At 38.8% G+C, this 27,579-nt stretch overlaps 2 protein-coding genes and 3 long non-coding RNA genes across 9 annotated transcripts; 2 read left to right on the plus strand and 3 right to left on the minus strand.

Moving 5' to 3' along the window:
• Positions 1–2,640: 2,640 nt before the first annotated feature.
• LOC104787859 (uncharacterized) lies at positions 2,641–4,788 on the minus strand. 4 transcript variants are annotated; one of them, XR_015557761.1, is made up of 7 exons: positions 4,495–4,788; positions 4,315–4,357; positions 4,000–4,068; positions 3,830–3,906; positions 3,628–3,727; positions 2,943–2,962; positions 2,641–2,795 (listed from the first exon to the last, which is right to left on the minus strand). It is a non-coding gene; the product is annotated as an uncharacterized LOC104787859 (long non-coding RNA). The 4 variants fall into 4 exon arrangements; XR_015557759.1 differs by having other exon boundaries at positions 2,914–2,962; positions 4,495–4,765; XR_015557758.1 differs by having other exon boundaries at positions 2,763–2,962; positions 4,495–4,765.
• Positions 4,789–5,303: 515 nt separating this feature from the next.
• On the minus strand, positions 5,304–6,471 carry LOC104787860 (uncharacterized). Its single transcript, XR_768048.2, has 4 exons — positions 6,313–6,471; positions 6,062–6,216; positions 5,888–5,961; positions 5,304–5,654 (listed from the first exon to the last, which is right to left on the minus strand). It is a non-coding gene; the product is annotated as an uncharacterized LOC104787860 (long non-coding RNA).
• Positions 6,472–9,025: 2,554 nt separating this feature from the next.
• Positions 9,026–9,959, plus strand: LOC147944797 (uncharacterized). Of its 2 annotated transcripts, none has more exons than XR_015558549.1 (3): positions 9,026–9,254; positions 9,354–9,437; positions 9,514–9,959. It is a non-coding gene; the product is annotated as an uncharacterized LOC147944797 (long non-coding RNA). The 2 variants fall into 2 exon arrangements; XR_015558548.1 differs by having other exon boundaries at positions 9,626–9,959.
• A 1,359-nt stretch (positions 9,960–11,318) lies between these two features.
• LOC104787861 (acyl-acyl carrier protein thioesterase ATL3, chloroplastic) lies at positions 11,319–13,470 on the minus strand. The gene is made up of 5 exons (XM_010513512.2): positions 13,178–13,470; positions 12,935–13,035; positions 11,861–11,970; positions 11,668–11,763; positions 11,319–11,561 (listed from the first exon to the last, which is right to left on the minus strand). The coding sequence occupies exons 1-5, from the start codon at positions 13,324–13,326 to the stop codon at positions 11,442–11,444; spliced, it is 576 nt and encodes a 191-aa protein (XP_010511814.1). The 5' UTR covers positions 13,327–13,470; the 3' UTR covers positions 11,319–11,441.
• A 4,539-nt stretch (positions 13,471–18,009) lies between these two features.
• LOC147944798 (uncharacterized) lies at positions 18,010–20,320 on the plus strand. Its single transcript, XM_087512722.1, has 4 exons — positions 18,010–18,847; positions 18,939–19,085; positions 19,179–19,708; positions 19,790–20,320. Exons 1-4 carry the CDS (start codon positions 18,010–18,012, stop codon positions 20,318–20,320), a joined length of 2,046 nt encoding a protein of 681 aa, XP_087368848.1.
• Positions 20,321–27,579: the final 7,259 nt, after the last annotated feature.

Here is a 27,579-nt window from a genome sequence, read left to right on the forward strand (position 1 = left end):
ATACCCTCTTTCTCGATATTGTTGCTGTAGGAGTACATTTGAAGGATGGAAAGTTTGGAATGTTTTCTCGATCATATCATAATCGGAAACTTCTTCTCTGCAGAGAGCCATCCTTGAAGTGATTCCAAACAAAGCGGAATTGTACTCACTTACACTTTTGTATGTATAGATTTTTACTCTATAGATTATACATATAGTAACATGCATGTAAAATAATTAAATTCAAACAATTTTAACAAAACTTAAATCTTACCTCAAACGGATGACGGATCAAGAGTTGATCGTGCTGATAACGTGTTGTGAATTATAAGTAGAATACAATTATGTGTGTTTTACAATACTTTGTAAAGAGTACAATAATAAAGAGAGGGAAAGAGAGAAGCATGTACGAGAGTGAGAAAGAGATTGGAAAGCTTATTTGATTAAAGAACTTCTTCTATCTCATAGTCTTCTTATAACAACTCCTTATTTATAGTGAGCAACAAAAACATGAGTCACCAACTCATTAGATTTGGTAATGACAAGTGTTAATACTACAAACATAATGTAACACTACATGGACAAGTGTAATACCATGTGTCTTGTGATGGATTAATCACAATATTTCATAATAGTCACCAAATATTTGCAATGAATAATTCTATAGTATTCTTTGTCATAAATTTTGGTAGAGCATATGTGATGACTTTAATTCAATAAAAAGTACATTTGAGTTATGGATAAATTAGGAAATTAGTTTTAAAAGTCACATTAAAAATATAAAATTATATTTTCATTTAAAATTATGACTTATTAATGTATAAAGAAAGTGATATCATGTAAAAAAATCACAATAATCATGAAAAGTAACATGAATTTTGTAAAAATGCAAACGAAAGATTTGTTATTCAGTAACATGCAACTTTAACTAATAGGAGTATTTATTGGCTCAAACATATATATTGATTTGGATTATCAATGTACAGTTACACATATCAGAGATTCAACTGGAACTAAATCCAAGAAAGAAGTAACATCTGTTTTCAAGTGAATCCATTTGATTTCATACACGATTCACTTCCAAGAAAGAAAAACGATACCGTGTTTACCAAATCAATAAAAAAAATCCAACTAAAATCTTTTATAAATTAATAAAAGTCCAGACTATGATATATTATTACTAAGATATTAATAATATCATTTTGATCATAAACTGATATCAAGACCAGAAAAATATTAATGGATCCATATACTAATTTATAGGTATTGATGCTATGTAGTTAATATCCACACATTAATTATATTTTGCTATACAATCGAATTAATAAACCAGATTTTACTTATTTGCATTTCATCACATAGAAGAGCTAAAAATGATATCATAAATAATGTATATTATATCAAATTTATATATTAGCTAGAATTAAAAAAAAAAATTAAACAGTAAGAACAACAAATAGTTAAAACTAAAAATCCATGAAAAGTTTTGGAAAACCAATAGTTTTAATATAATCTTTTTATTAGTAGTAATCTCATAAATAATAATTTTTCTCTTGCTAAATTTATTTTAAATGAATTAAAATTTATAATATATGTTAAAACTCTCATCAAATAATAAAAATTTATTTCCATATATAAGCCCATTTTTTCAAGTTTGTTCTTTGTTCAGTTATGATTACATACGTTAAATTTTACAAAATATACTAATAAACTCATCAAATTCCATTATCTAAGACTCGTTACCTTTTTCATTTTTTTGTATTTTTTGCTTAAAATTTTTTTAAAAAAAAAAACTCAATATTACAATGATACGATTATATACAATTTTTATCCAATCAACTTAATATTTATTTATATTATTATTTTGAGCTTTGACATACATCATTTATTGGTTAATATCCAAGCTAAATGATTTTTTTTCAAATAATGTTACTACATGCCAAAATCTAATTGTCATTTTTAACACACTTAGATTATAACAGATAAAAATACTTTTAACACACGTACGATTGACTATATGCACTTCATCCTAAAAGATTATTACTCAGCAAAGATATCGACATTCTTGTATAATATATGATATTTTTTCTATTTCTTTTATATCATATAACTGGTTCAACAAAATATACATTTCATTTTATCTTAACGTAATAACAAAATATGCATTTTTTTTTATCTCTTTTTTTTTTTTTTCACAAAACGGATTGCCGTTTGAATTCAAAAGAGGTGTACTGTAATGTATGTATTCTAGTCAGTTACACGTCAGAATATATACGTGTGTTAAAAAGTGTTTTAGTGTGGGAGCGACTGCAAAATTTTCTCGGAAAGATCATGGATGTAGTTGATGTTTTCTTTGGTCTGTGTCCACGTATAATTGAAAAGCCTGTACGTGCATGCATATACACTCTAGCATAAATGAGAATAAGTGTAGATTGTGTCGTGCAAGAATTCATTTCATAGTGGTGCAAGATAATTGACTTGTTTGATCCCTACAAATTTCACTATTAGTTCTTTTCTTTTTAAAATTACCACAAAAAATTTATCATATTTTTTAAAAAAAAAATTATTTTTCAAAGGTATAAAACAATTAGCTAGGTGTAGGCTTGTTTAGATTGAGGATTTTGAAATTGCCAAAGCTTGGTCTTAATATGTCATTCAAAATATAAAAAGATTAATCACATATTGCAATCGGTCAAAGGTGCCAATTTTGAGTTACAACAGTGAAAGGTGAATCCTGTTAGTTTTTCTTCTTCCTTTAATTAGTTATAGTTTCCTCCCCGATATTTTAGGTTACACCCCAAAACGTAGGTCCATCTCTATATACGTAAAAAAGAAGTACAAAATCAAAGTTGGGTCGGGTCAATTTAGAGAAATTAACCCGAAATTAATGAAACGGGTACAGGTGAAAAAAACCGAATAATAAAGATGGATCACCCGTTTACAACTGAAATAAAATATCTCACCAAACCTTATGCGGCAATAACTGAAACCATATAAGAAAACAATATCAGCATATATTTACCGAATATTCATTGGTTGTTAAACAATCCATAAACTAATCGAATATTTAATATCCCAATAAATATCTTTCCAATACTTTAGTCAACTATTCAGGTTTATCAAATGAATTTCCGTAAAATCAGAACGTCTTACTGTATCATATCATTCTCTCCATTATTATCTCTAATTATATCTTAATCATAGGACTACGAAATATATTACGGATTCCGAATCAAGATACCTCAATAAACACTATCCTAAACTAACAAAACCTAGAATTATTATTTTCCTTATTTTGATATCGTATAACGATATGAGAATAATTACCAGAATATTCTCGTGACTTTAACCTAAATCAATCAATTATAAACTTCTACCTATAAATACACCTTTCTCTACCGCTTACGATTCATCAAACTTAAACCAATCAAAATGGCAGCAAATCTTGCAACAACTAATCTAGCATCCATCAAGCCATTCAAGACTTGCTGGAGAATCCAGGTCAAAATCGTCCATAGCTGGCAGCAGTATACTACTTACTCTGGTGAGACTATGGAAATGGTCCTAGCTGATGTGGCGGTAAGTTTAATAATAATGCTCTTATATCCATCAAAAATTATGATTCCAAATTACTCGAGAAGTTCATACCTGGATCCTTTTCTGTCTCTGTAGGGTACTTTGATCCATGCTACAGTGAAGAAGCAACAGCTACATAAGTTTCAGATATTTATATATCAATTACTAATCCCTGCAATGTTGTAAAGAAAAATACATGTCAAATATTTATGTATCATTATATACACTGATAAATTTAACACTATTTTGTTTTCCGAATAGTGAAAACACTAACCAAATTGTTCTCTCTTCAAGTACTTTAGCTCATTGTCAATTTTGTCATCCACTCCTTCGGGATGCATGATAAGTGCTCTCATATATAAAACACAGAACAAAATAAGAAGTTAGAAACTTTAGCTGTGTGGAGAAAACAAAATGCTTGACAAAGACGAATTGTAAGCTTACATATATAATCACGTCTTCTTGTCCGGAAGAATCATCCTCTTTTAACAGCTTAAAATCGTTTACTATTCCCTGCAATATCGTAAAGAAAAATATAGATCAAAATTCACTTACCAATTCGTCCACACTGATTAAATTAATTTAGCCTATTTTGTTTCTGTTTCGGAGTTACTTCACACAAAGTCAATATAGAGCAACAATTACTGATTTTATTGACAATAATCTTATTTCAATCTCGATGAAGTTTAATTCGATATGGGGAACAATTGAATTAAATGTGTAAAGAAGGGATGATTGACGGAATCATAAACAGCTTACCCTATTAATCGATTTGGCGTGGAGGTCTTGGGGAAGAATACACCTAAAGCTCAATTCGATTTATGTTAAGAGAAAACAAGTCAAGCAATCAGTTTCGCCTCTTACAAATAAAACAAGAGTAGAACATGTGAGCTATAAAAGATTAAGAAGTAAAGCAATTCTGTATGGTAGAGAACTTACCAACCCAATCGAATTGATTTCTCAGTGTTTAAAACTCATGGGTGAAAACCGAAATCGCCAATTATCGGATTAATCGACCCCAACACAGACAGAATTGGAATCGATTCGACTATATCAATTTTCTCTCATTTCCCGATTTTGTAGCGCGCCAGTAATGAGTTTCTCGATTGTAGATGGAGTGAATTTGATTAGAAGGTATGATTCAAGAATGAAATCTTGCAAATTAAAATCTGGAATTAAGCTCAATCGGATGGAAGATGATTGAGGAAAACAATTGAAGATGTTTCTCGAAAGGAAGAAGAAAAGTCAAAAAAAAATGGGTTATGCGTTTTATTTTTCCAAGTAAAAGGCCAACGAAGCCCAACTTACAATTTCCAGAAACAACTAATAAGCCCAATATTTATACACACACCGTTAAACATATAATCCAACAATATTTATTTACAAATTATAATATATCTTTTTGATTACATATAATAAAGTCATAAATTACAAAATATATATTTAAACTATGGTATGTGTATATGATGTGTAGAAGAATAAATAAATATTAGTATATCTCTACCGACTATATTATTAATCTCTGTAAAATATTTTTTTCTGTTCGTGTTTCGACAATCACGTCTTAAGTTTATTATTTTTGGTGTTGTATTAAAATCCCGTCTCAATATATATTTTCCCTTTTTGTTCATTTTTTATTGTATATAACCTTCAATACTCATTTCTATATTAGTATTATTCCAAAGACCAGTAAACAGTGGTACGATGTACTCTGGAGTAGAAAATAGTATAATCACAAAATAATACAATTTCAAATAAACCTCTTAACAGCGGTACAAGTTAGATTTTAAAACAACCGGACCCGTTTTTTTTTTTAAATAAGTACAATACATAATTAAGCATCTCATACTACTTAATTAAACCACCCAAACCACAATTCCTCATTAAACCGATAACAACCAATATGTACAGCGGAAACATACCAACATACAGAACCAACACATCATCAATGCAATAACATTCCTAAGCATTCTATCCATCAACCTAGCATAACTCTATCCAAGGTTCCAACATAAACAATATAACCAAGTCCAACAACACACAACCGAGACCCTAGATCATCCTCCACCTCATCGCCATGATTCCACACTACACAATACCTGCACCACAAACACAATGAGATGCGTGAGTATTACCAGAAATACCCAGTGAGACGATCATCCCATCTACGAGCTATAGACACAAGCAAATCAAGAGTACAACCACAAATAAAACATAACAAACCAGACATTGAACAGAACATCCAATAACACATTCATCACACCTACACAACTTCACACAAAACAAGTTATACAACCCAATCGCTTAGATAAGCTCATGGTCACGCACTCACCTTATCAAGCTGATTCTAACAACAAATACAACCAGGAGAAATTCTCCTTGCGTCTGAAACAGTCCAGAAACGTCCTACAACAAGTGACACAACCAAAAACAACCTTGAAGCAAACTGGACAGAAACATCAGAAAAGAACAATCTTAAAGACGAAACCCTAAAATAAAAACCAACCGTTAACTATCAAATCCCTCCGGTGAAAAGCTAGTCCGAGACGTCACGAAGCTTCCCACAAAATCTTGTGCCGATCAGAAACCAGACGTGACCACGATCTCAGTTACAATCCCCGATGGTTCCAACTCGCGTCTGAGAAAACGTGTCTCACGAAACTGCACATAACTCATCGAGTTTAAATCCAAATCCACTTCTGTAAAAAGGAGAATGACGATGAAAGGCTTGAGAATAACACTACCAAATTTCGTTACCTTTGACAACGATTTGATATATCGAAATTGTTTCTTCCCAAACCCTAACGATTCTGGTCCTTCTCCTTTAATCTCCTTCACACCACAATAGGCTCTCTCCTCTCTCTATATCTCTTTCTTCCTCTCAACACAAGTATTGAATAACAGCCACGACCAAATAAAGAGAAGAGGCGTCCATTTCATTATAAATATATCACTTAGGGTTTCCCAAAACCTGCTCTAAACCGGGTGAACTTAAACCAAACCGGACAATTTCATGATTTCACATAAATTGATTGGTTCTTCCACTTTTCTTTGGGACACGGGCGTTACAGATTTGAATACAAATAATATAATCACAAGATAATATATTGTGATAGTAACATACGAATTTTCTCCCGCGCTGTAGCGCGGATCCAATCCTAGTTTATTTTATATAACAAACAGAATAGAAAACTCAGAATTTTTCCCAGAGACAGAACCCTAAGTTCACGATAATGCCGCCGCTGATGATTCTAAGGTCCGCCGTTGCGCAAGTTGGGAAATCTATGGGTTCCCGCTGCAATTTTTCTGCATCGTCTACTGGTAGTAAATTAATTTTACTCACCACCATGGTTTCTGTATTTTTTTTAGTGATATAATATTCGTATCAGAGGATTCATGGATTTGTTCTTTGAATTCTAGTTTTCAAATTGCCGCTGGCGCTGTGGAGACGAAGCATCCTCCTGTTGTCTCATATTTTGTATTTGGATATTGCGCTTACGTTGGTGCGGGTAATGTTGAGATTATACTATCCACTTTCTTCTGATGCTGGGCACGGGACAGGTACCCTTGAATTTTCTGATACCCTATATTCGATCCGACTCTAATGGGTAATAGAAAAAAACTACTCGTATTCGACCCTTAAATAATGGGTACTCAGAAAAACGGGTACTCGGTAAAAAATAGTTGACCTTTCAAATACCCGACCCTTTACTGTTATTCCGAAAAGCGAGTACCCGATTAAAAAACTATCGATAATCACAATAATAATTTTATATTCCAAAATCCAAAAAAGGAAAAAGGAAAAATTCATAAATGTATGCAAAATATAATTCCAAAAATTATAAAATTACAAAATTAAAATAAATATAATATACAATTCAATTGGGCTTCGTATATATCATTTCAGTTGGGCTAAGTTGAAATTATGTTTTAACTTTAACTCAATAATATATTTATAAATTAATAATAAATAATAATAATACAAAATATTAAAAGGTATTTACGGGTCGGGTGACAAAAAGGGTAAAGCGACGAGTAATGGGACGGTATTAAAAACTAAACCCGATAATCATCCCTTACTCACGGATAATATAATTATGATATCTTTTACTCGATCCTAAAGCTGTGGGTACCCTTTTTTCGGGACGGATACGAACCGAGAATACGGGTAACGGGTATTAGTGCCGATGCCTACCTTCTTCTTCTTTTTTTATTCTTCTTAGAGATAAACAAAAACAAATTCGATGATTGCATTTTTTTTTCTCATGCCTCAGAAATTATCCGTATGATTGAATACAATCGAAAGGTGTTTAAAGCTAGTTAGCAGATGGAGTCATCACGTCAGGTATGAACGGGTTTTTTTTTTCTTGATAGCATTTATGAGATATAAACTAAACTAAGAACAATTGTGTATTCTCTGATTTCATTCTTCTTTCAGAAGAAGATGATGGAGAGATTGAGAATGAAGATGATGAGCTGACTTCTAAACTCTTCAACGAATGAGTTCAGAAGAAACGTGTAAACGAATGATGTAAGGACTAAGGAGTAATGACCTATGGTTGCTCTGTCTTAAGTTGTTATATTAAGATGTGTTAATGCAAGGGAAGGGTGTAATAAAGTGGAATTTAGGAGGAGTTTGATGATTTTTTTTTGCTAAAATCCCAATTAGTAAGTTATGGAATTTGCTTTTAAATAATCTTACAATTTCTTAGCTCTGCCATTCAATTTCGCAGCTCCTTTATTTGTTATATATAAAATAAAACTGATAGATTGTGAACTTGGAGCTTTCCATTATGTTTCCGTACATTATTGGTCTTGCTTGATATGATATCCTACAATTACTATAAGCATTCTTCCAACAAATTAGCTTAGGTGGGTTAGTTTGACCTTACTATGGTTTGTGTGTCCATTATACCCAAATAACTTACTGTGGTTAAGTAGAGATATATGGTTGTATAGTCTTATTAAGTAAGTACTACATAACTTGTGTCTTGTGTAAGACTACAAAACCTGTTGTTCCCATAAACCATTTCTTCTCTGGTTTCTCAAAGAACAAAACCTGTTGGTCCCATAACTTGTGACATGAATATGCAAAGGAAAGCATTTCTCAAACTTCCCTTGGCAAATGACAACTTCGATTGTTAGCCTTGGTTACTATTACGTAAGGAGTATAGAATCAGACGCTGCCCAAAACGCTTTTTCTTTTTTTTTTCTTTTCAGAATATAATTCTTAACTAAAAAAATCTATGTGAAGTTTCTTAAAATCTTTTCACAAGTCTCTTTGTTCAAACAAACAAATTGTTAATTTTTGAAAAACATCAAATATGATGCGCCTTTTGGCTTTTGTATATGACCTATCTTTTTGACAACTTTAATTTGATTAAACTTAACATAAAAGTATTTATTTCTTGGCAATATAAAAAACAACTGTAAAGTCCAATTACCAAAAACATAGAAATTGAAATGGGCTGGCCAAGTTACTATTTTTAATGAGAAATATAACAAAATTTTCGAACGAGGGCACAACAGTATAGGAGGTATTAAAAAAAACATACCTCGTGGCAAGAATCAGAGAGACGAACCCTAGTTTCCGATTATGCAGCCGCTGAAGAGTCTGGGATCCGTCGTTGCTGCGCAGGTAGGGAGATCTGTGGGACGTCGGCGCAATTTTTCTTCATCCCCTAATAGTAGCAGAAATGGTATTGTGTTTCCTGATTAACGCATCGGTTTTATTCTGCTTTTTTCTTTTTTTTTTTTTTTAAGTTTCTTAAATTTTTGGTCATCATTGTGAATTTTAGAGCTGATTGTAAAAAAAGTGAAGAGTGTTGTCGGCGAGTTCGCATCTCGAGGTATACCGTTCTATTTGGGATATGGCTTAGCAGGTATGGAGGAGGGATAGAGATTTTATTTTTCCTCGTCGACTAGAGAATTAATCAGAGCTTTGTTTTTGTGTTTAAGGTCCTATTGTTTTTGCATTTTTGGGGATAAAGTAGCGCTACTTGAGGAGGAGCGGCAAAAGGATATTGCTATTGTTGCTTCATCTTAAAATCAATTTTTGTTTTAATTTCAGGAGTGGACGGAGATGTATGGGGAGGCTGCGGTTGCGGAAATCGGTGATGTGAGGGATATCGCTGTGACTGGTCTAGGTGAAACTGTTTACTGCTATCTAAAAGGTGATGCATCAGGTCTAGGTGAAGTTGTTTACTCCTATCTTAAAGGCAATGCAGTAAGGTGGTGGTCTGGTGGTCGAAAATCCTAACTATCTTGAAGCTGCTTTGTATCCGAGGCCTTGTTTAATTAATATCAAAGGAAATTGCCTCTTTTTATGTTTAATGTATGAATTTTAATTAATATCTGATGCGCAGCATTTGATAAGAATGAAGGTCACGATCTCTTCTCTCTTATCTCTCTCGATCCTAGTTACAAACTCAAACCCTAATCGACAAGCATGGAGTTACAGTTCTCCAAACTCTCTCATCTTCTAAGAACATAGAACGCAGTCTCTAACAAACTCACAATGTTGATCACGCAGGATCATCTTTACTAAACACTCTCTCTTCTATTTATAGTGATCCTCATGATCTGATACTACTAACTAACTTCTTCTTCTCTTCCTTTCTGCTGCCAGCTCAGCATCAAGCTCCTTTCTCTCAATACTTATCATAGTTTAGTTAACACACTAAACTATGATGATCTACTTCCGATGCTTTTACTTTTGTAATTTATAATGTTGAGTTGCCTTTTTTTTTTGCTCAAATCTGTTTGCGGCTGTTAGAGAATCTAATTTTACGTGAATGAAATGAATGAATGCGAAGCTTGGCTTTACCGCTTATGGGTTAAACACCCTCAACCTATCAACTTTATGAGTTCAGTTCGGGAAACAAACAAGTAGCGTCCACTAGAGCAAATAGGGGAAACAGAGACCCATTCACTTGATTCCTTCACGTAACTCAAACATTCATCCAGAAAAATCCAAAAACACAACATCCTGAGAGGTTGAATTAATACAAAACATGGACAAAGCCACAAACAAAAAGAAGAAGTGATCAGCCAATATTTAGCAGCTCCAGAATTTTGTTCAAAATGATTTTATCAAACGTGTCACAAACTATTAATGGAATCACTCATCATACCCTTTTGCCTTTGTTGCACCAACTATATATTTTTCCTGAGAAAAACATGTCCAGGATCCTGACAACAGCAACCACTGTTATTAGTACATTGTTCTACCCGGAATCACCTTCTCTCCTTAAACATGCACAACTACTCTTTGGTTTGTGTTTCTCGAGTTTGTATACATTTGATCATTGTTTCCCTTAATTAAACACCTTAATAATGAAAAAAGATACGACGAATTAAGAAGAAGTTAAGAATAATACTCACCATAGAAAACAAAAGAATATATAGTATTAATAACTCTTATATAGCCCACTTATCTTCACAACAACATCTTGCATCACACTCTACTACTCTAGTATTTTAACCACTCATCTTCATTTAGCTTCATTGTTAACATGTCTCTGCTTGATGTAGTTGTCTTTGGCTCCTTTGTCTTAAGTCAATCTTACTGATATAGTTTTTCCTCTAAAGATTATGAACTTATGCAACATTTAGCGACATGAATTTTACATATAATATTTGGTTTACGTATTTGTATTCCTTTTTTTACTATGATTTGATAATCTCTTTGTGTGTGTTTTTTTTGTTTTCTCATGCGGTCGCTTGCTTCCTCACGTGCAAGTTCGTTGTCTTGTAACGGCAGGAGAAGAAATCCAATGTTGCATTTTGTTTGCATTATCCGAAATATACATATTTTATATTTATAAACATATATGAGCTAATTTTACAGGCACATTAAGTACGTTTAATAGGGATAATGAGGTAAATCAAACGTCGTCGTCTTCACGTAGGAAGTGAACAAATTTAGAGCGTATACGAGATGGGATACGAACAGGACGGTACTTGTTGTCAAGCCACACAGCTGTTCCTTTGGCCTCCAATATAGGCTGCTTTGTTTAATAGATATCATCATATCAAAAGAATTCATATTAGTAACTAAGCACAAAACATAGCAGCCAAAACACAAAAGGCTTAATGAGAATATTAACTAACCTCTTGATTTGGAAGTTTAAAGATGAAATGATCGAAGTAAATACGCGCAGCAGATGTGCCCGATATCCTCGCTTTCACCACAAACTTGTCTCCGCTCTGTTCAAAGAGATGAAATGAATATACCACAAGACACTGACATAGCTTAATGTGTGAGGTACTAAGTTTTAGAGAAGAGGGATATTATAACTATTACACGTAAAGGTGCAAGGAACTTCATTGTCAACTCTGAAATTGCCAAGGCTTCACCAGAACGGGCTACTTCATCACAGTTGATACCGATACTCTCCAGAAACTCGTGTCGACCTTCAGTTAGAAAGATATCAACAAGCGAAATAGTTGGTAAGAATGGGATTTAACTTATAAGTAGCGCACACCTCAACTCTATCTAACTACAGAACCATCCACTTCTCAAAATTTTCCGAAGATAAATGCGAAAAGCAAGACTAAAACTTAACTAGCAATATCTTAACACATTCAATTCTTTCAACCTCATTCAGAACATGTATAAAGTAACTATCGACCATGCAGTCCCGAATCTGTCAAAAAGGCAAGCTGAAACTCCTCTTTGACAATAGAAGAGTACACAATCTGACTCAGAAAGATTCCAAACTAGCAAGACTCTAAGCTTAGTAGCAAGACCTTGAACATTTATTGGTCAAGTATTCTCAATTTCTACTCAACCACATTCACGAATGTTCCAATCAGACTCACTCAGAAAGTAACTGATTATGCAGTCCACGTTCTTTCAAGCAAACAATCTTAAATTCCTCTTTGACCATAGCTACGTACACAATCAATAATACTAAACCGATTTTCACTAGCAAGACTCTAAACTTAGTAGAAAGATCTTGATACAATTATCCTTACAATACTCTCAAGTTCTACTCAACCACATTCACAATCACAAGTGTTCCAACTAGACTTATAAAAGGAGCAACTTTAATCATGCATTCCAGATTCTGTCAAGCATAACATCCAAAACTCCTGTTTGACACAATCTGAAGCAACAACATGACAACTGAATTAAACTATTCAATCTTCTAGCAAGATATTGTCACACTTATTCAACCACATTCACAAATGTTCCAATTAGATTATCTAAGACGCAGAAAAGGAATAAATTTGGATCATGCAGAGTCCAAATCTGTCAATAATGTGTTCTGAAACTCCAATTTAAACAACACAATCTGAAGCAACTAATGGCAAGATGTTCCAATACTCAAAATCCATAAATGTATGAAAACACTTTCTCAACATTAAAACTAACCGTGTTGGCAGTAATTTGCATAAACAGCATTGTTGACAACACCAAACTGATCCAATTCATAGTCACGAACTTTGAGCTCAACCTCATGGAACCCACTCATTCTGCAATTATCAAAATTTTCAAATTAAAGTTTTTTTTGAATCAGAAAACATTACAATCACTGATTTCAAGACCGCAATTTCACAATTACGGATCCGATTTCAGTAGAGAAGCAAATGTGAAATTAGCGAGTTGTGTGAGTACCCTTTGCCTCCTTTGAGATCGAGAAATGCGAGAGGCTTGAAGGTCTTTGAGCTCCGGAGAGGAAGGATCAGCGGTCGTTTCCACGAATTGGGAAACAGAAAAGACGTAGACGGAGTCGCCGGAGCCGCCGTGCCGGTCACCTGAAACATCTCTGACTTTTCGAGAAAACCCAGGTGAACTTCTTTGAAATCACAGTTTTTTTTTTTTTTTTAATATTAATTTTATAATGCTGAACCAACCAAATTGGTTAACTTACGGATACCAATTATATTTGACCGGTTTTCAATTGAAATATTTGACATTTTTCGATTGTTTAGTAAAATGAAATGACATGGAAGAGAATATCCCTATATATTAAAAGAGAAGCATTCTAGAGAAAAAGCTGACGTGTCGTCACCAGAGAGCTCTGTAGCCAATTTATTGTTTACCCTTAATATTCCATAAAATTACATAAAACTGCCACTACTATATATATATATATATATGGTCAATTGCCACTGCTATTCCATTTATTTATATACACAATATTTTATTCCTATAAATTCTAAAATTGGTAAATATTATTCAAAATTTGATAAATATTATCCCCTATATATTTTCAAAATTAAATTAATTTCACTATGTATTGTAATATAATAATATAACTATATTATGAGATGTAAAAATATATATTTAAAATCATATCTTCAGAAATATAAATAATGTTATCTTTCTAATAATATTATAAAGCTCTAATGGTAAAATAATCGAAGATCATTTGAAACTGGCTCAATGTTTATTCTTTTGCTAAAATCAATAACTATATTTGCCCAAAAAAACATATAATCACCAATTAAAATGACATGAATAGATACTTTAAATTGGATAACTATGTAGTTAAACATTATATATAAATATGTAGTTATAGTGTTTTTACAAAAATCTTAAAATTTAGATAATCCAGTCAAATAAAAATGAAAACAAGTAATAATATTATACTAATAGCTGAGATATATAGGGATCTAATGAGCAGTTAAAATTTATAAAATTCAGTGATATAATACCATAACTAAGACCAATTATATAAGGGATCTAATGACCAATTATAGTCTTCCCCCTCACGAAACAATTTTGTAATTTTATTTCTCCATCAATTACGGACACATATATTACTTAAAAAACTAATAATATCCAAATTAATAGAATTCTCCTTAATAAAATATCTTATTGTATCTCCGATATAAAATACTCACACTTTCTATCCTATTTTATTATTTGCCCTTCTCTTACTATATTATTTACATTAAATTGTCATTAGTATAACTAAGGAATATTTCATTCAATAATTGAAGAAAATCTATACTATTAATTGGGGAATACATTTAAGGGTTAAAAAAAAATCGTATCAAATATCCATGTTGCCAAACTGACCCATTTTACATATTAAGAAGAAAAAAAAATTAAACAACAGATTTATTATATTTTAGGGAATCGTTCAAATTAGTTCCATAGTAATCAGGTTATGAGAATGTTGTGTGGGTATATTCATGTATGACAAAGTACGGGACACGAATTTGAGAACAAGAATTCAAGCAGAACATATATGGACATACTATTTACTCATTTGAATTACGAGAAATGGGGTTTTTTCGAGTCAAAAAAATTTAAACGTTGAAATCAGACATATTAGACGAGTTTGATCGCTTGACAATTTTATTTTTTAAAAAATAAGACAAAAATAACTCCGCACGTACGTGCGGGTCCGAACCTAGTATATTAATAATTTTATATTTTTTTAGTTTTACTTATTTAATTTTTTATTTACAACATTAACTTTTCAAAAAAATTTTAAAATAGTATCGCGACATATTTTGTTATTAAATCTGTATTAATATGTAAAATAAAAAAAATAAAAAAAATAAATACTATATAATGTGGTTATAAAGAAATATGTTAAAATTAATAAAATATTATTAAATATGTGGGTTAAATTCTCATTTTATTATTTATTAACACTATAAATATTATGATATTTGACCTATAAAATCAATTTGTTTTACATAAGATTGGGTAAAATAATTAATTCATTAAATAAAAATGTGACATTGTTGCTAGTTTCCGCCATGACTATGTGAACATACCTATTTTGTTTTTCATCTTAGGTGCTGTTCGTTTGGTGTGTTGGATGCAGTATCTGGATGCAGATACAGATTATTGTTTGTTTAGTAACAATTAGGAACTCATCTGAATACAATATCTGGATACATTTTAAAATCTCATCCAAAAAATTTAGAATTTCTGGATGAGAAAAAAATGAGAGTTTGGCTACAGTGAACTCATCCAAACATTTTAAAAGTCTAATATACCCTTATTTTTATCAAACAATTACAAATAAAATCCCTAAAATTCTAATACAGAGAACCCTAAAATCCCTAATTCTTCGGCCACCATCGGAGAAGCTCGATGGATCTCCGACGATTCTCCACATTCCTCTCCTCTTCTCCTTCTCCATAGCACCTGTAACGAATTGGGCTTTCTCTCCTCCTTCTACGTCTCGTCTCGGAAGAAGAACGAAGCATCTCTCATTGAGCTGCTCCCACTGAATCATATCTCGTCCCTTGCTTCTTTGAATTTCAGAGGTAAGACTTTTTGAATCCTTCATCCCTTCAACGATCTCTTTTAAGTGTGCTTTTAGTGAGCTTTTAGATGCTTTGGATGCTCATATGAGTGAGCTTTTAGTTTTTGATTTGAGCTTCTAGTGAGCTTTTAGTTTTTGATTTGAGCTTCTAGTGAGCTTTTAGTTTTTATGTTGGTTTTGTGACTTTACGTTTGTGGTTACGTTTACGTTTGTGGTTTTGTGACTTTACATTTGTGAATTCAATATCTCTGTGGGTTTTTACGGCAGATATAGTGAAGCCATCCAGAGGTGAGTTTGCAAAACCTAGTCCTAAACTAGTAAAAGATAGTAGGTATTGGCCTTTTTTTGAAAACTGCATTGGTGCTCTGGATGGAACTCATATATCTGTTCGCCCTCCATCTAATAGTGTAGAAGCATATAGAGGTAGAAAATCTGAATCAACAATGAATGTTCTAGCAATCTGTAACTTCAGCATGAAATTTATATTTGCTTATGTTGGAGTTCCTGGTAGAGCACATGACACTAAGGTTTTAACACATTGTGCTACTCATGAACCTTCCTTCCCTCATCCACCAAATGGCAAGTACCAACAATGAATGTTCTAGCAATCTTGTGTTTGCTTTGTTTGTTAATTCTCGTTGACACTAGTTCTTGATATTGTTCACTTACCATGGTAAAGATGCGATGAGTTCACTAGTACTTTGATACACTAGTACTTGATATTGTTCACTTATGATGAGTTCTGATTGTTGCAGGGGAACCATGGCACTCTTGTCTCAAGGAGGAGGATCATCACTCATGGGGAACCATGGCACTCTTGTCTCAAGGAGGAGGATCATCACTCATGGAACATTGAGAGAAGTGGATACTTATTTTTTAAATTGATAGCACACTCTATTTTTGTTTAAAATTAATTGCAAACATATTCTGTTGTATTTTTGTTTAATTTTGAATTATGTTTGTTTTGAAGGATTATTATAAGATTCTAGATGTTGATTAAACATAACCAAAATATTTTAAATATAATGTGTTTTGTGATATTTTAGAAAATACATGTTTAATATTAATTGTTATAACCAAAATATTTTTATAGTATATTTTTAAATTATAAAAGATGATTTTAATTTTAAATATTTATTAGATGTTTATTTAAATTTAATATGAAAATTATTTAACTATAAACATAACCAAAATCACTAAAGTTACTAAACCACAAAATGGAGGGTATTTTAATCATTTTCATGTATTATATCCAGATATCTAAACCAGATTACAAAACAAACAAAGTTTGCTCCAGATACAATTTTTGGATGAATTAAACCAAAAACGCTAACGAACAATATCTAGATGCTGCGTCTAGATACTGTGTTCAGATACTACATCCAGATATTGCGTCTAGATCACGAAACGAACAGCACCTTATTCCATTCCGATCTAATGAGTTGGAGTCGTCAGTTGTTGACCAACCGATTGTTGATGTCCAGATCGGTCACAATTAATATGTTTAGTTCGGTCAAAGGAGGGTCGAAGTTCTCTTTTATTATATTGATGCCGAGACACAAAAGGACGGATTACAACTCGACTTAAACGAGTTACAAGTATAAACGAGAATAATCGACGAGTTGCTATCTCGTCGATCCTCCGAGCTATTGAGTCTAAACTGTAGATTTCCACTTGGACGAGCTGAGGCTTTCGTACTTGCTATCCCGATTCTTTTCCTTTTTCTCGATCCCCCTGTTTTGCGGACCGTACGTCTCCCTTTATAGGAAATCGTGTCGGTTTGTCTATACGAAAAGACCATAATACCCTCCCTTCCTTTGGAGATTTATCATGGGCTTTTTCTGGGCCAGGCCTGTTGTTTGGGGTGTGGATCCACCCCCAACAGTAGTCCCCCCCCCGTGGCCTTTAGTTCGTAGTCTTTAGGCGAAGAACAGCCGTGAAGGAGCGAAGGGTCGCGCGTGAAGGAACGGTTCCCAACTTTTGGGGTCGAATCGTTGTGTGCGGTGATCGACGCGCGTGAGATCCGGAAATCGTACCGTTATAGGGCGCGTGTCGTAATGATGACGCTTCCAGATCCTTCGTCCTTCTCCTATAAATATCACTTCTCCGTTTCTCTCATTATCTTCTTCTCGCGTTTTTCGGTGCTCATCGTTCAGGTATACTCCCTCCTTCTTATCTCGTCGTTATTTTGATTTTAGTGCGTCGTACTTTTACTATGAACTCCCCTCGTTCTCAATCGTCCGATCCATCCGTCGAGAGCCACCTTCGACGAGCGACGTGTTCCGAATTTGATGGCTCTAATAGGTCCGTTCGCCGGGAGGGCCGTTCTCGGAGTCCTTCTGATTCATCTTCGGCGGGTTCAGACATGGCTCGATTTGAAGAATTGAGACGTCGTCTCGTTCCAGGGTTGGCGGTTCCAAGCTCGTCGGGTCTGCCTTGCAGGATTCCTTCCCTGATAGACGAGCCATTGATCAATGACCCATCCTTTCCCGAGTTGGACAACGTTCCTTTGCCAACCGAGAACCTTTTCTCTCATTTCCCTCCGTCGACGTTGAAACCGGGAGCGGCGTCTGATGCAGTTCGCATTGGGAAATTAAACACCGAACCGAGAATTCTGATTCCAGAACCATTTCAGCGTCCCTGGGATGCTCCTTCCGGCTTTATTTGCCTTTCGGAGAAGTACTTCACCGAGTGCGGGCTTACCTTCCCTTTGCCGTCTTTCCTGATGACATATTTTGCTCGTCGTGAGGCGGCCATTTCTCAATTTGCCCCGGCGACCTTTCGAAATGCTGTTGGCCTTTCGATTATGGCCGAAGCTGCGGGGGTTAAGCTTACTTGTGATCATTTGGAAGAGTTGACGTGTCTGAACCCGTCGAGCCGAGACAAAACTCCTGGAATTTACTATGTAGCGTCGGGAAGGAAGACGACGCTCGTCGAGGGTGCTAAGGGCAAAACATATAATTGGAAGGGCTCGTACTTCTTTCTTGAAGTCGGTGAGGGGGTTTTGGAGGATCCGTCGATTTCTTGGTTTTCTGGGTGGAACCCTTCACCCGGTAGCCGACCCTTCTTGCCTAGTATATTTTATTTGCACTATTCTCTGGTTGTGCTTAACCCTTCCCCCCCCCTCTTCTTTTTTTTTTTTAGTTGTTGTTCCAAGGTGTTTGCTCCCATACCCTCCTTCGTTCCAAGCCGAGATAGACGCGATCAAAGCTTTCTGCCCTTACGTTTGGCCAGGTACCGAGTCGAAAAAGGGGCGTTCAAGGAAGACCTCCGATCCTCGAAGAAAGACAGGTACATCCTAGTGTAGTTGAACCCTTTTTTTTTTTTTTTTTTTTTTTGCTGCTCCTTGAGTTCTCCAATTAATTTCGTTGCTTTGTGTTGTAGCCGGGACGATGGGTAAGATGAACTTGAGTGTTCCCAACGCGTCTGCTCGTTATCGCCGAGCTCCGGAGCTGCTGCCTCGTTCCGCTCCCCGTCAAGATGCTCGTCCGGGTGCCAATCCTCCAAGCTCTGGCTCGTCAAAAAGGGTTTCTCCTTCCTCTCGTCGGGTTGTGGACGACCCTTCAAGGATGCGTCCAAGATCCCTTCCTCCGAATCGTCATATTGGTCCAGAGGAGACACTTCCAAGGAAGAAGGTGGTCGGGACTCCTGGTCGCGTCGCCGAGGTGGTGAAAGATTCGCAGAAAAGGAAGGATGGTCCCGAACAAGAGCAGTCTCCCCCATCAAAGAAGTCTAAATCGGTCGACTTCAGCTGGAACTTTACGCATTCTTCCGGGGCTCGTCCTTTTCCGGATGACTCGCGGTCCTGCGCCGAGTTATTTCGGAAAATCCACTTTGGTGAAGGTCGTCTTCCTGCAGTTGAGAAGATGAAAGAGGCCGACGCGGTTACCGGCGTTGCTCAAGCGTCTTTTGAGGTTTGTCGATTAAACCAACTTGCCTTTAATCTTCCTTTACTCGTTTTTTCTTATGGTTGTCATTTTCTTTCACTTTGATAGTTTATTGCGCGTATCAATCGTCTGGCTTCTCGCTACGAGCGCCGTGTTCGGAACTTGGAAGGGGAGCGTTCTGGGGAGTCGAGTGAGAGGATCGAGCGCCTCGAGGCACAATTGGGGGAGGCGGTGCGGTCCAACCAGAGACTTAGCGACCTTGTGGCCAAACTCGAACATCACCGGAGCGGGTTGATCACAGAACGAGACTCCCTTACGACGAAGCTTGAGGAGGCTGAAGTTGCCTGTAACGGTCTGAAGCTCACCCTTAACTCGGAGACGAGGAGGCTTAGAGATCGACGTGATGAATATGGGCACCACGAGCAAATCAACGCTTTCCTCGAGGTGGCTGGTTGCGTGCAGAGACTCTTATTGAAGCACAAAAGCTATGCCGAAGCGGTTGAAGCGTCGCGGGAGAAGTTTCTTGAGTACAACCAAGCTGTTGGGAACGTCCAGATGCTCGAAACGCTCGTTGCCGAGGGTCGGATTTCTTTGCTCGATGAGGGGATTAAGGACCAAGTTACGGCCGTGATGGGCTAACTCAAGAGCGAGGTTGAAGAGGTCGATCTGCCGGATATTACCGAAGCTGATTTCGACATGTCTCAGATCTTTGCCGGGCCTCTTCCCCCAATTCCGACTTGGATCGTTTCCCCAATCAGCGGGAATACCGAGGTCTGTAACGACGAGGGTGGGAGTGACGGATCGGAGAGTGGGGAGATTGGGGGTGAAGATCTGGACGAGCAGGAGAAGGTCGACGATCGTCCTTCTGATGGAGCTGAGGTGCAAGCTGACGACCACCCTTCTGATGGAGCTGAGGAGCAAGCTGCCGAGGGACTTCCTCGTCCGTTAACTCCCGGGCATGAGTCGCCGGTTGTTGGCTTAGTTTCGTGACTCTTCCGTTGTCGCCGTGTCGAGGGGTCGGCTCCCTCATACTATCTTCTGTTTGCCATATTTTGGGGTCGGCTCCCATGTACATTTATGTGCCGTGTTTAGGGGTCGGCTCCCTTCCGAAACTTTATTCCTGCCCTTGGGGCATTTATTCCTACTCTATTTAATGCCTTATTTTTCGAAACGTTGCTTTTTGGTGTCATTAAATGCGTTTTCTGTTTTGAAACTTGCGCCTGTTGGGACTTGTGCCTTTCGTTCTATAAATAGGCTCTGTGTTTCCCTTTCCTTAGTCCTGTCTTTGTTGAGTTTGTTGTTTGTTTTTTTTTTTTGTTGGCAGGAAGGAAGAAGTTATTCTGATGCCGGTGACGACTAGATCAGCATGGTTGCGTAGGGCGCGGGCACAGCTCGGCGTTAGGTCTGACGAGGTGATTCAGTCGGAACTCGACTATTACAATGCTCGCATCCAACGGCTAAGAGCTTCCATCATTGCCACCCGTCGTTTGTTCGAACGTTACTACGATTTCTGTCGTGTTGACGGGGTTGTGGAATGTCTTGAACCGCTGATCGACGAAGGGTTTTTCTTCCCGAAGTGGCGATGGGATCGTTTGGTGGAAGAGCGTACCCGGCGCGAAGATTTTTGTGCGGAAGTGGTAGTTCCCACACTTGAGCAGGGCGACCTTGATACCCTTGGTCGGAGGCCGTTTGAGGAGCGGGAGGAGATCGAAGCTTGTCGTGATCGTATCGACGTGCTTCGTCGTTACGTGAGGCAGTTGGAGAGCACAAAGCACTACTTTAGCGAAAGTAGTTGTGCTGAAGGGATCTGCGCGTACCTTGAAGACATGGTTGGACGAGGCATGGCTGTTCCGATGGATCTGCTGAAGGATGTGAAAGAATCATGCCGCTATTGGCAGACGACAATCGGCGGGTTGGAATTTAACGAGCCTTCCAACGCCGATCTAGGAATTGAATGACTTGTCTTTCCTTTGGTGTAGCTCTCTTTTTTTTTTTAGTTTGTGCCGTAATAGGGTCGGCACCCACATCAGGCTGTTGCATCCCCCCTTTTAAATAAGTCAAATTTCATGTTACTTTTGAGAGTTCTACTTTTACACTCTTCTTTTTTTTTGAAAAAAGTGCGACTCATGACGGTCGGCTTATCTTTGTTATGCGAGTTAAACTCGGCTTAATATAACCGGGGGCGACCGTTAATAGTCGGCTTACCCTTTAGTGCGAGTGACGACTCGGCTTAAAATAATCAGGGGCGACCGCTAAAAGTCGGCTTACCATGTGTGCGAGTGCGACTCGGCTTAAAAAATACGTCGGAACGTCGGGTCGTTACCGGGCCAGGATAACGACTGAAATAACTTATAAACGACAATTCATTCTTGAAAAAGAAATTTTATATTTTTGGCGGCTGCGTCTTGTAAAACGGGACTGCCTACGTACCCCCCAATCAGAAGGGATCAAGCCGATCGTAGTTCACACTTATATGCTTATTTAAACTATAGAAAGGACGAGCTGGATATAGCCGAGCTCGCTTGGTGACTTTTAGTAGTAGTAACGCTTGAGATGCATCGAATTCCAAGATCTCGGCACTGGTTTGCCGCCCATTGTTAGTAGTTCGTACACGCCGGGGTGGACGACCCTCGACACTATATACGTACCTTCCCAATTTGCCCCCATTTTTCCGGCATCCGGCTCGGCAGTATTTTCAAAGACTTTACGGAGGACGAGATCGCCTTCGTCGAAATACCGATTGTGGACTTTCTTGTTGTAGTATTTGGCTGCGGCAAGCTGATAGTTCTGGATTCGTAGGAGTGCTTTGTCCCGTTCTTCTTCCAACTCGTCGAGCCTATCCATTTGCATCTGACTGTTGAGTGCGGTGTTGTGGACGAGCATTATTCGTCGGAGACTGGAACTGCCGACTTCGGCGGGTGCCATTGCTTCCATCCCGTAGGCTAGGGAGAATGGGGTTTGGTTAGTGGACGTCCTTGGTGTTGTTCGGTAGGACCAAAGTACTCCGTCAAGCTCGTCGGCCCAGGCACCCTTCTTGGCATCTAGCCTTTTCTTAAGACCATCGAGTATGGTTTTGTTGGTAGCTTCGGCCTGGCCGTTGCCTTGTGGATACCGCAGCGTCGACTTGCTTAGTTTGATCCGCCATCTTGCACAGAAATTTTCGAATTGCAGGGAGATGAACTGCGATCCGTTGTCAGTGACTATTTCATATGGGAGACCGTGGCGACAGATTATGTATTTCCAGACGAAGAGTTGGACGTCCCGAGCTTTGATATTTGCGTAAGACTCGGCTTCGACCCATTTGGTGAAATAATCGGTTAGGACGAGTATATATCGCTTTTGTCTGGAAGTTGGTAGTGGGCCAATGATGTCCATCGCCCAACGCATGAAAGGGTAAGGGGCTATTCCGGCTCGTAGGAGTTCAGTCGGCTGATGAATAATGGGGGCATGTCGCTGGCATTTTTCGCACTTGGCGACGAACTTTTCGCAATCAGATATCATAGTTGGCCAATAATGGCCGTGCTTCTTGATTCGTAGTGCTAAGGCTTGGCCGCCTGACTGATTTCCCCCAGCTCCTTCATGTGTCTCCATCATCATGCGTTCAGTGTCGTCGCTGTGTATGCAAAGCAAAAGGGCTCCTGACGCCGTCCATCAAAGCAAATGATCTTTCATCAAGGTGTAGTGGGCGGCTTTATCCTTTAATCTCCGCTTAGCCCATTTGTCTGTCGGCACGTCGCCGTCAGCTAGGTATGCTCGGATTTCAACTCGCCAATCTGTCGCGTTGCTGCCAGACGCAGGTTTGCACCCTCGGTGCGACCTCATCGTTCGATAGGTGGTTCTGATTTCATTGGGCTGGTGGAGTGCGAGACAAGTCTCGGCATGCGTTTCACTTATGCTCGGCGTATCAATGCTTTATACCGGGATGATTCGTCGCAGATCGGGATCCGATGTCGAAGCGAGTGCTGCCAAAGCATCGGCCGGAGCGTTGTCCCCTCTGACAGAATCTTGACGACATCGAGGTAGGCTGCCATGGGCTCACTTTTAGTGTCGTATTCGCCGCTGAACTGGTTGGTGACAAGCTGAGAGTCGCAAAAAGCTCGTATCCGTTTGATCTGCATTCCGTTAGCGAGCTTAAGCCCGGCGATGAGTGCTTCATACTCGGCGACGTTGTTGGTTGCTTGGAATCGGAGACGGAAGGATTGCTCCAAAATTTCTCCGGTCGGCGAAGTTAGTCGAATCCCTATCCCTGACCCAAGATGAGAGGATGCCCCGTCCACATGTAGGGTCCACCAATCATCTGACGGGTCAGTGGGTGTTGGTTCGGCTTCCCCAAACGGTAGTTCAATCAGAAAGTCAGCGAGTACTTGGGACTTTGCAGCTGGACGAGTTCGATACTCAATGTCGTACTCGCTAAGTTCGATTGCCCATTTTGTTAGTCGGCCCGATTGATTCGGGCTGTGCAGTATGGATCGTAAAGGTTGGTTGGACAGGACAGCGACAGTGTGCGACTGGAAATATGGTCGGAGCTTTCTTGCGGACGTGACGACTGCCAGGGCCACCTTCTCGACTGTCGGGTAACGAGTTTCCGCGTCGTCGAGTGATTTGTTTATATAAAAGATGGGTCGTTGCTCTCCTCGATCGTCTTTAACGAGTACACCGCTGACGGCCGACTCTGAGACCACGATATAAAGAAATAAGATTTCGCCGAGCTCTGGTTTTGCTAAGATCGGTGGGGTCGATAAATAGTTCTTTAGCTCGTTGAACGCGCTGTGACAGGCCTCGGTCCACTTGAACTTGCCCTTTGTTTTGAGAAGCTGGTAAAATGGTAGACACTTGTCAGTTGATCTGGATATAAAACGGTTTAGAGCAGCGATCCGTCCAGTTAATCGTTGTACTTCTCTGGCGTTCTTTGGTTGTGGTAGATCAATGATCGCCTTAATTTACTTCGGGTTCGCCTCGATGCCTCGTCTGGTTACCAGATACCCAAGGAATTCGCCGGATTTGACTGCAAATGTGCATTTGGCCGGGTTAAGCTTCATCCCATACTTATTAAGGGTATCGAAGCATTGTCGCAGATGAGCGATATGATCCTTTGCGTGCTGTGACTTGACGAGCATATCGTCGATGTAGACCTCCATAGTCCGGCCGAGTTGCTCGGCAAACATCTTATTGACTAACCGTTGATACGTCGCTCCCGCATTTTTCAGGCCGAAAGGCATGACCTTGTAGCAGTACGTCCCTCTATCTGTGATAAATGATGTTTTTTCCTGGTCGTCCTTGTGCATTAGAATCTGGTTGTAACCGGAGAAGGCGTCCATAAAGGTTAACAGCTCGTTGCCTGCAGTCGCTTCGACTAGCTGATCGATTCTTGGCAATGGGAAACTATCCTTTGGGCAAGCCTTATTAAGGTCGGTAAAGTCGACACAAATTCGCCATTTTCCATTCTTCTTTTTGACGACCACCGGATTAGCTAGCCACTCTGGATATTTTACTTTCATGATTGACCCGGCGCCGAGGAGTTTGTCAACTTCGTCGTTCACTGCTTGCGATCGTTTAGAGCCTAACTTGCGCCGTTTCTGTTTGACCGGCTTATGCGTTGGGTCGGCATTGAGCTCATGGGTCGTGACATTTGGGTCGATTCCTTTCATGTCAGCCACGCTCCATGCGAACGTTGAGATGTTGGTTTTGAGGAAGAGTATCAACTCGTTCCTCATGGCGGATGTTATCTCTGTACCGATATTTACGCATCGTTTCTTGTCGTTCTCGTCTAGGCTCACTTCCTCGACCGCGGCAACGCCCTGTTGGACGGCAGTCGGCTTTCCGTCTGTCGGTGACGTGCTATTTTCACCGACCCGCTGCTTTGATTGCTATAATTTCTTTCCGGTGCGAAGCGTATGCTCGATCAGGAAACAGGCCTGTGCGGTTTGCTGATTGCCACGCAGTGTGTATATTCCTTTCGAAGTTGGGAACTTAACGCACTGATAATATGTTGACGGGACGGCTTTCATCTTGTGGAGCCATGGGGTCCCAAGGATGACGTTGTAGATCATTGGCTTGTCGATAACCGCGAACCGGAAGTATCTGGCTATCCTCCCAACGAAGATTGGTAAGGTGATGGTGCCGACGGACATAAGATGATCCCCGTCGAAGCCCGTTAAAGAGTGACATTCTGGCATAATGTCCCGTTCGCCGACTTCCATTTTGGCCAACACGTCTCTGAAGATGACGTTGACTGAGCTTCCAGTGTCAATCAATATTCTCGTCACCTCACTTTCACCGATCAAGAGTTCGACGACCAATGGATCGTTATGCGGTAAATCCAAACCTTCTAGATCTTTTCCGTCGAAAGTGATTGGCATGCCTTCAGCCTCGAACCTTGACGGCTAAGATTTCGTCATTTCAGCCTTCTTAGTATAATCTCTGATCGCTCTGACCGAATCGTTGCATCCGGCTAGCCCGCCCATTATCATGTTGATTCGTCGTATCGTCGGAGGACGTTGGTCGGGCTTGCGGTCTGTATGCGGTCGTTTTTCGTTACCGCTGTCTTCGCGCCGTTCGGTGAGTAGGTTCTGAATTTGCATCTCGTCTTCGCTTTGGTCGGCTAGTACCTTTGAATACTTGACAAATTTTCGAGCGATATATTCGGCGCGCTTGGCGTCGCTTCATCCAGGTCGGGTTGTCTTGCTTCTGTCGGGCTCGACGACTATTGCCCCTTTCTTGTATCGCTCCATCAAGACCTTCTGGAGGTAATGACACTCGTCAGTTGCGTGGGTGGTACTCTGATGGTAGTCGCAGTACGGGGTTGCACTATTTTCACCTCCCTCTTTCCGTATATACTTGTTTTCGCCGATCGCAAAGGTTCGGCGAGTTCGATCTTGGTTTTTGATGAAATGTTGTCGAGGCTCGACGTAGTCAACTTTTGGAGCTGCGGCTACTGGCTGTTTGGGTATCGCACTTGCCTCTGAAGAATGCTTCTTAGCATTGATAGCTTTCTCTTCCTCGAGCCCAATGTGTTTTGCAGCTCGGAGTAATGCCTCGGCTACGGTCTCGACATGCATTAAAGACAGCTCTTCCTTGAACCGAGATTCATACCAGAGCGCATTTCGAAGTGCGACAATTGCGGCAGCGTCCAAAATTGAAATGTTGACGTAGACTTCCTTGAATCGCCCTATAAAGGACTGAAGCGATTCTCCCTTGTGCTGAGTTAAGGCGTATAAGTCGGCATGGGAATTCTTATCCTCGAACAAAACAGAAAACTGCTTCAAAAATTCGGTTATCAGCTCCCTGATACTATCGATTGATCCGGATGGGAGTCTCGAGAACCAGCTCAATGCGGTTCCTGTTAGATGCTCGGCGAAAACTTGACAAGCTCCAGCGTCGTATTCCGCCGGGCTGAACTGTAAAGGGCCAAGGGCTACGCCAAAGGTGAGTAAGAAATCTCGCGGGTCGACCATTCCGTCATAGTGACCCAACCGTGGCTTGACTGCCCGTCTGACCGTCGTTGTAGCGAGTCTTCTAGAGAATGGAGTTTGCTGTGTTGCTTCGAGCATAAGTCCGACTTGGGGTGCCTTATCCGTTGCTTTTCGAATCATTGCGGTCATTTCTTTCATTTGCTCTTTGATTTCTTTTAGCTCGGCGTCCTTCGTTAGATCGGTTACGTCGTTATTTCGCTCGATAGGGTGCTGGGCAGGATTACATCCTAATCCGCTGGTTTGCACATACGACTCTGGCGTTGTTCTTACCGCGGTGAAGTTCACTGGGTTGAGCCGAGCGTTATTGAGATGGTTGATTTCATCTTGTGAGTTAAACTGTGCCACGGTGAGTGCATCCAATCGGCTGTTGGTTCGCTCTTCTTGCTAGTCAAGGCGTGTTAAGATTCCGCGGAACAGTTCATCAAT

Source organism: Camelina sativa, chromosome 5, assembly GCF_030686135.1.
Source record: "Camelina sativa cultivar CO46 ecotype springtype chromosome 5, ASM3068613v1".
NCBI lineage: Eukaryota > Viridiplantae > Streptophyta > Magnoliopsida > Brassicales > Brassicaceae > Camelina > Camelina sativa.

Bases quoted from the DNA above. Each gene is read 5' to 3' on its own strand.
- LOC104787861 (XM_010513512.2), bottom strand. From the start codon at position 13,326: ATGTTTCAGGTGACCGGCACGGCGGCTCCGGCGACTCCGTCTACGTCT. The intron at 13,036-13,177 runs GTACTCACACAA...TGATAATTGCAG, and splicing joins GATCTCAAAGGAGGCAAAGG to AATGAGTGGGTTCCATGAGG. The intron at 11,562-11,667 runs GTTAGTTAATAT...TAAACAAAGCAG, and splicing joins TTAAACTTCCAAATCAAGAG to CCTATATTGGAGGCCAAAGG.
- LOC147944798 (XM_087512722.1), top strand. From the start codon at position 18,010: ATGAACTCCCCTCGTTCTCAATCGTCCGATCCATCCGTCGAGAGCCAC. The intron at 18,848-18,938 runs GTAGCCGACCCT...TTTTTTTTTTAG, and splicing joins TGGGTGGAACCCTTCACCCG to TTGTTGTTCCAAGGTGTTTG. The intron at 19,086-19,178 runs GTACATCCTAGT...TTTGTGTTGTAG, and splicing joins CGATCCTCGAAGAAAGACAG to CCGGGACGATGGGTAAGATG.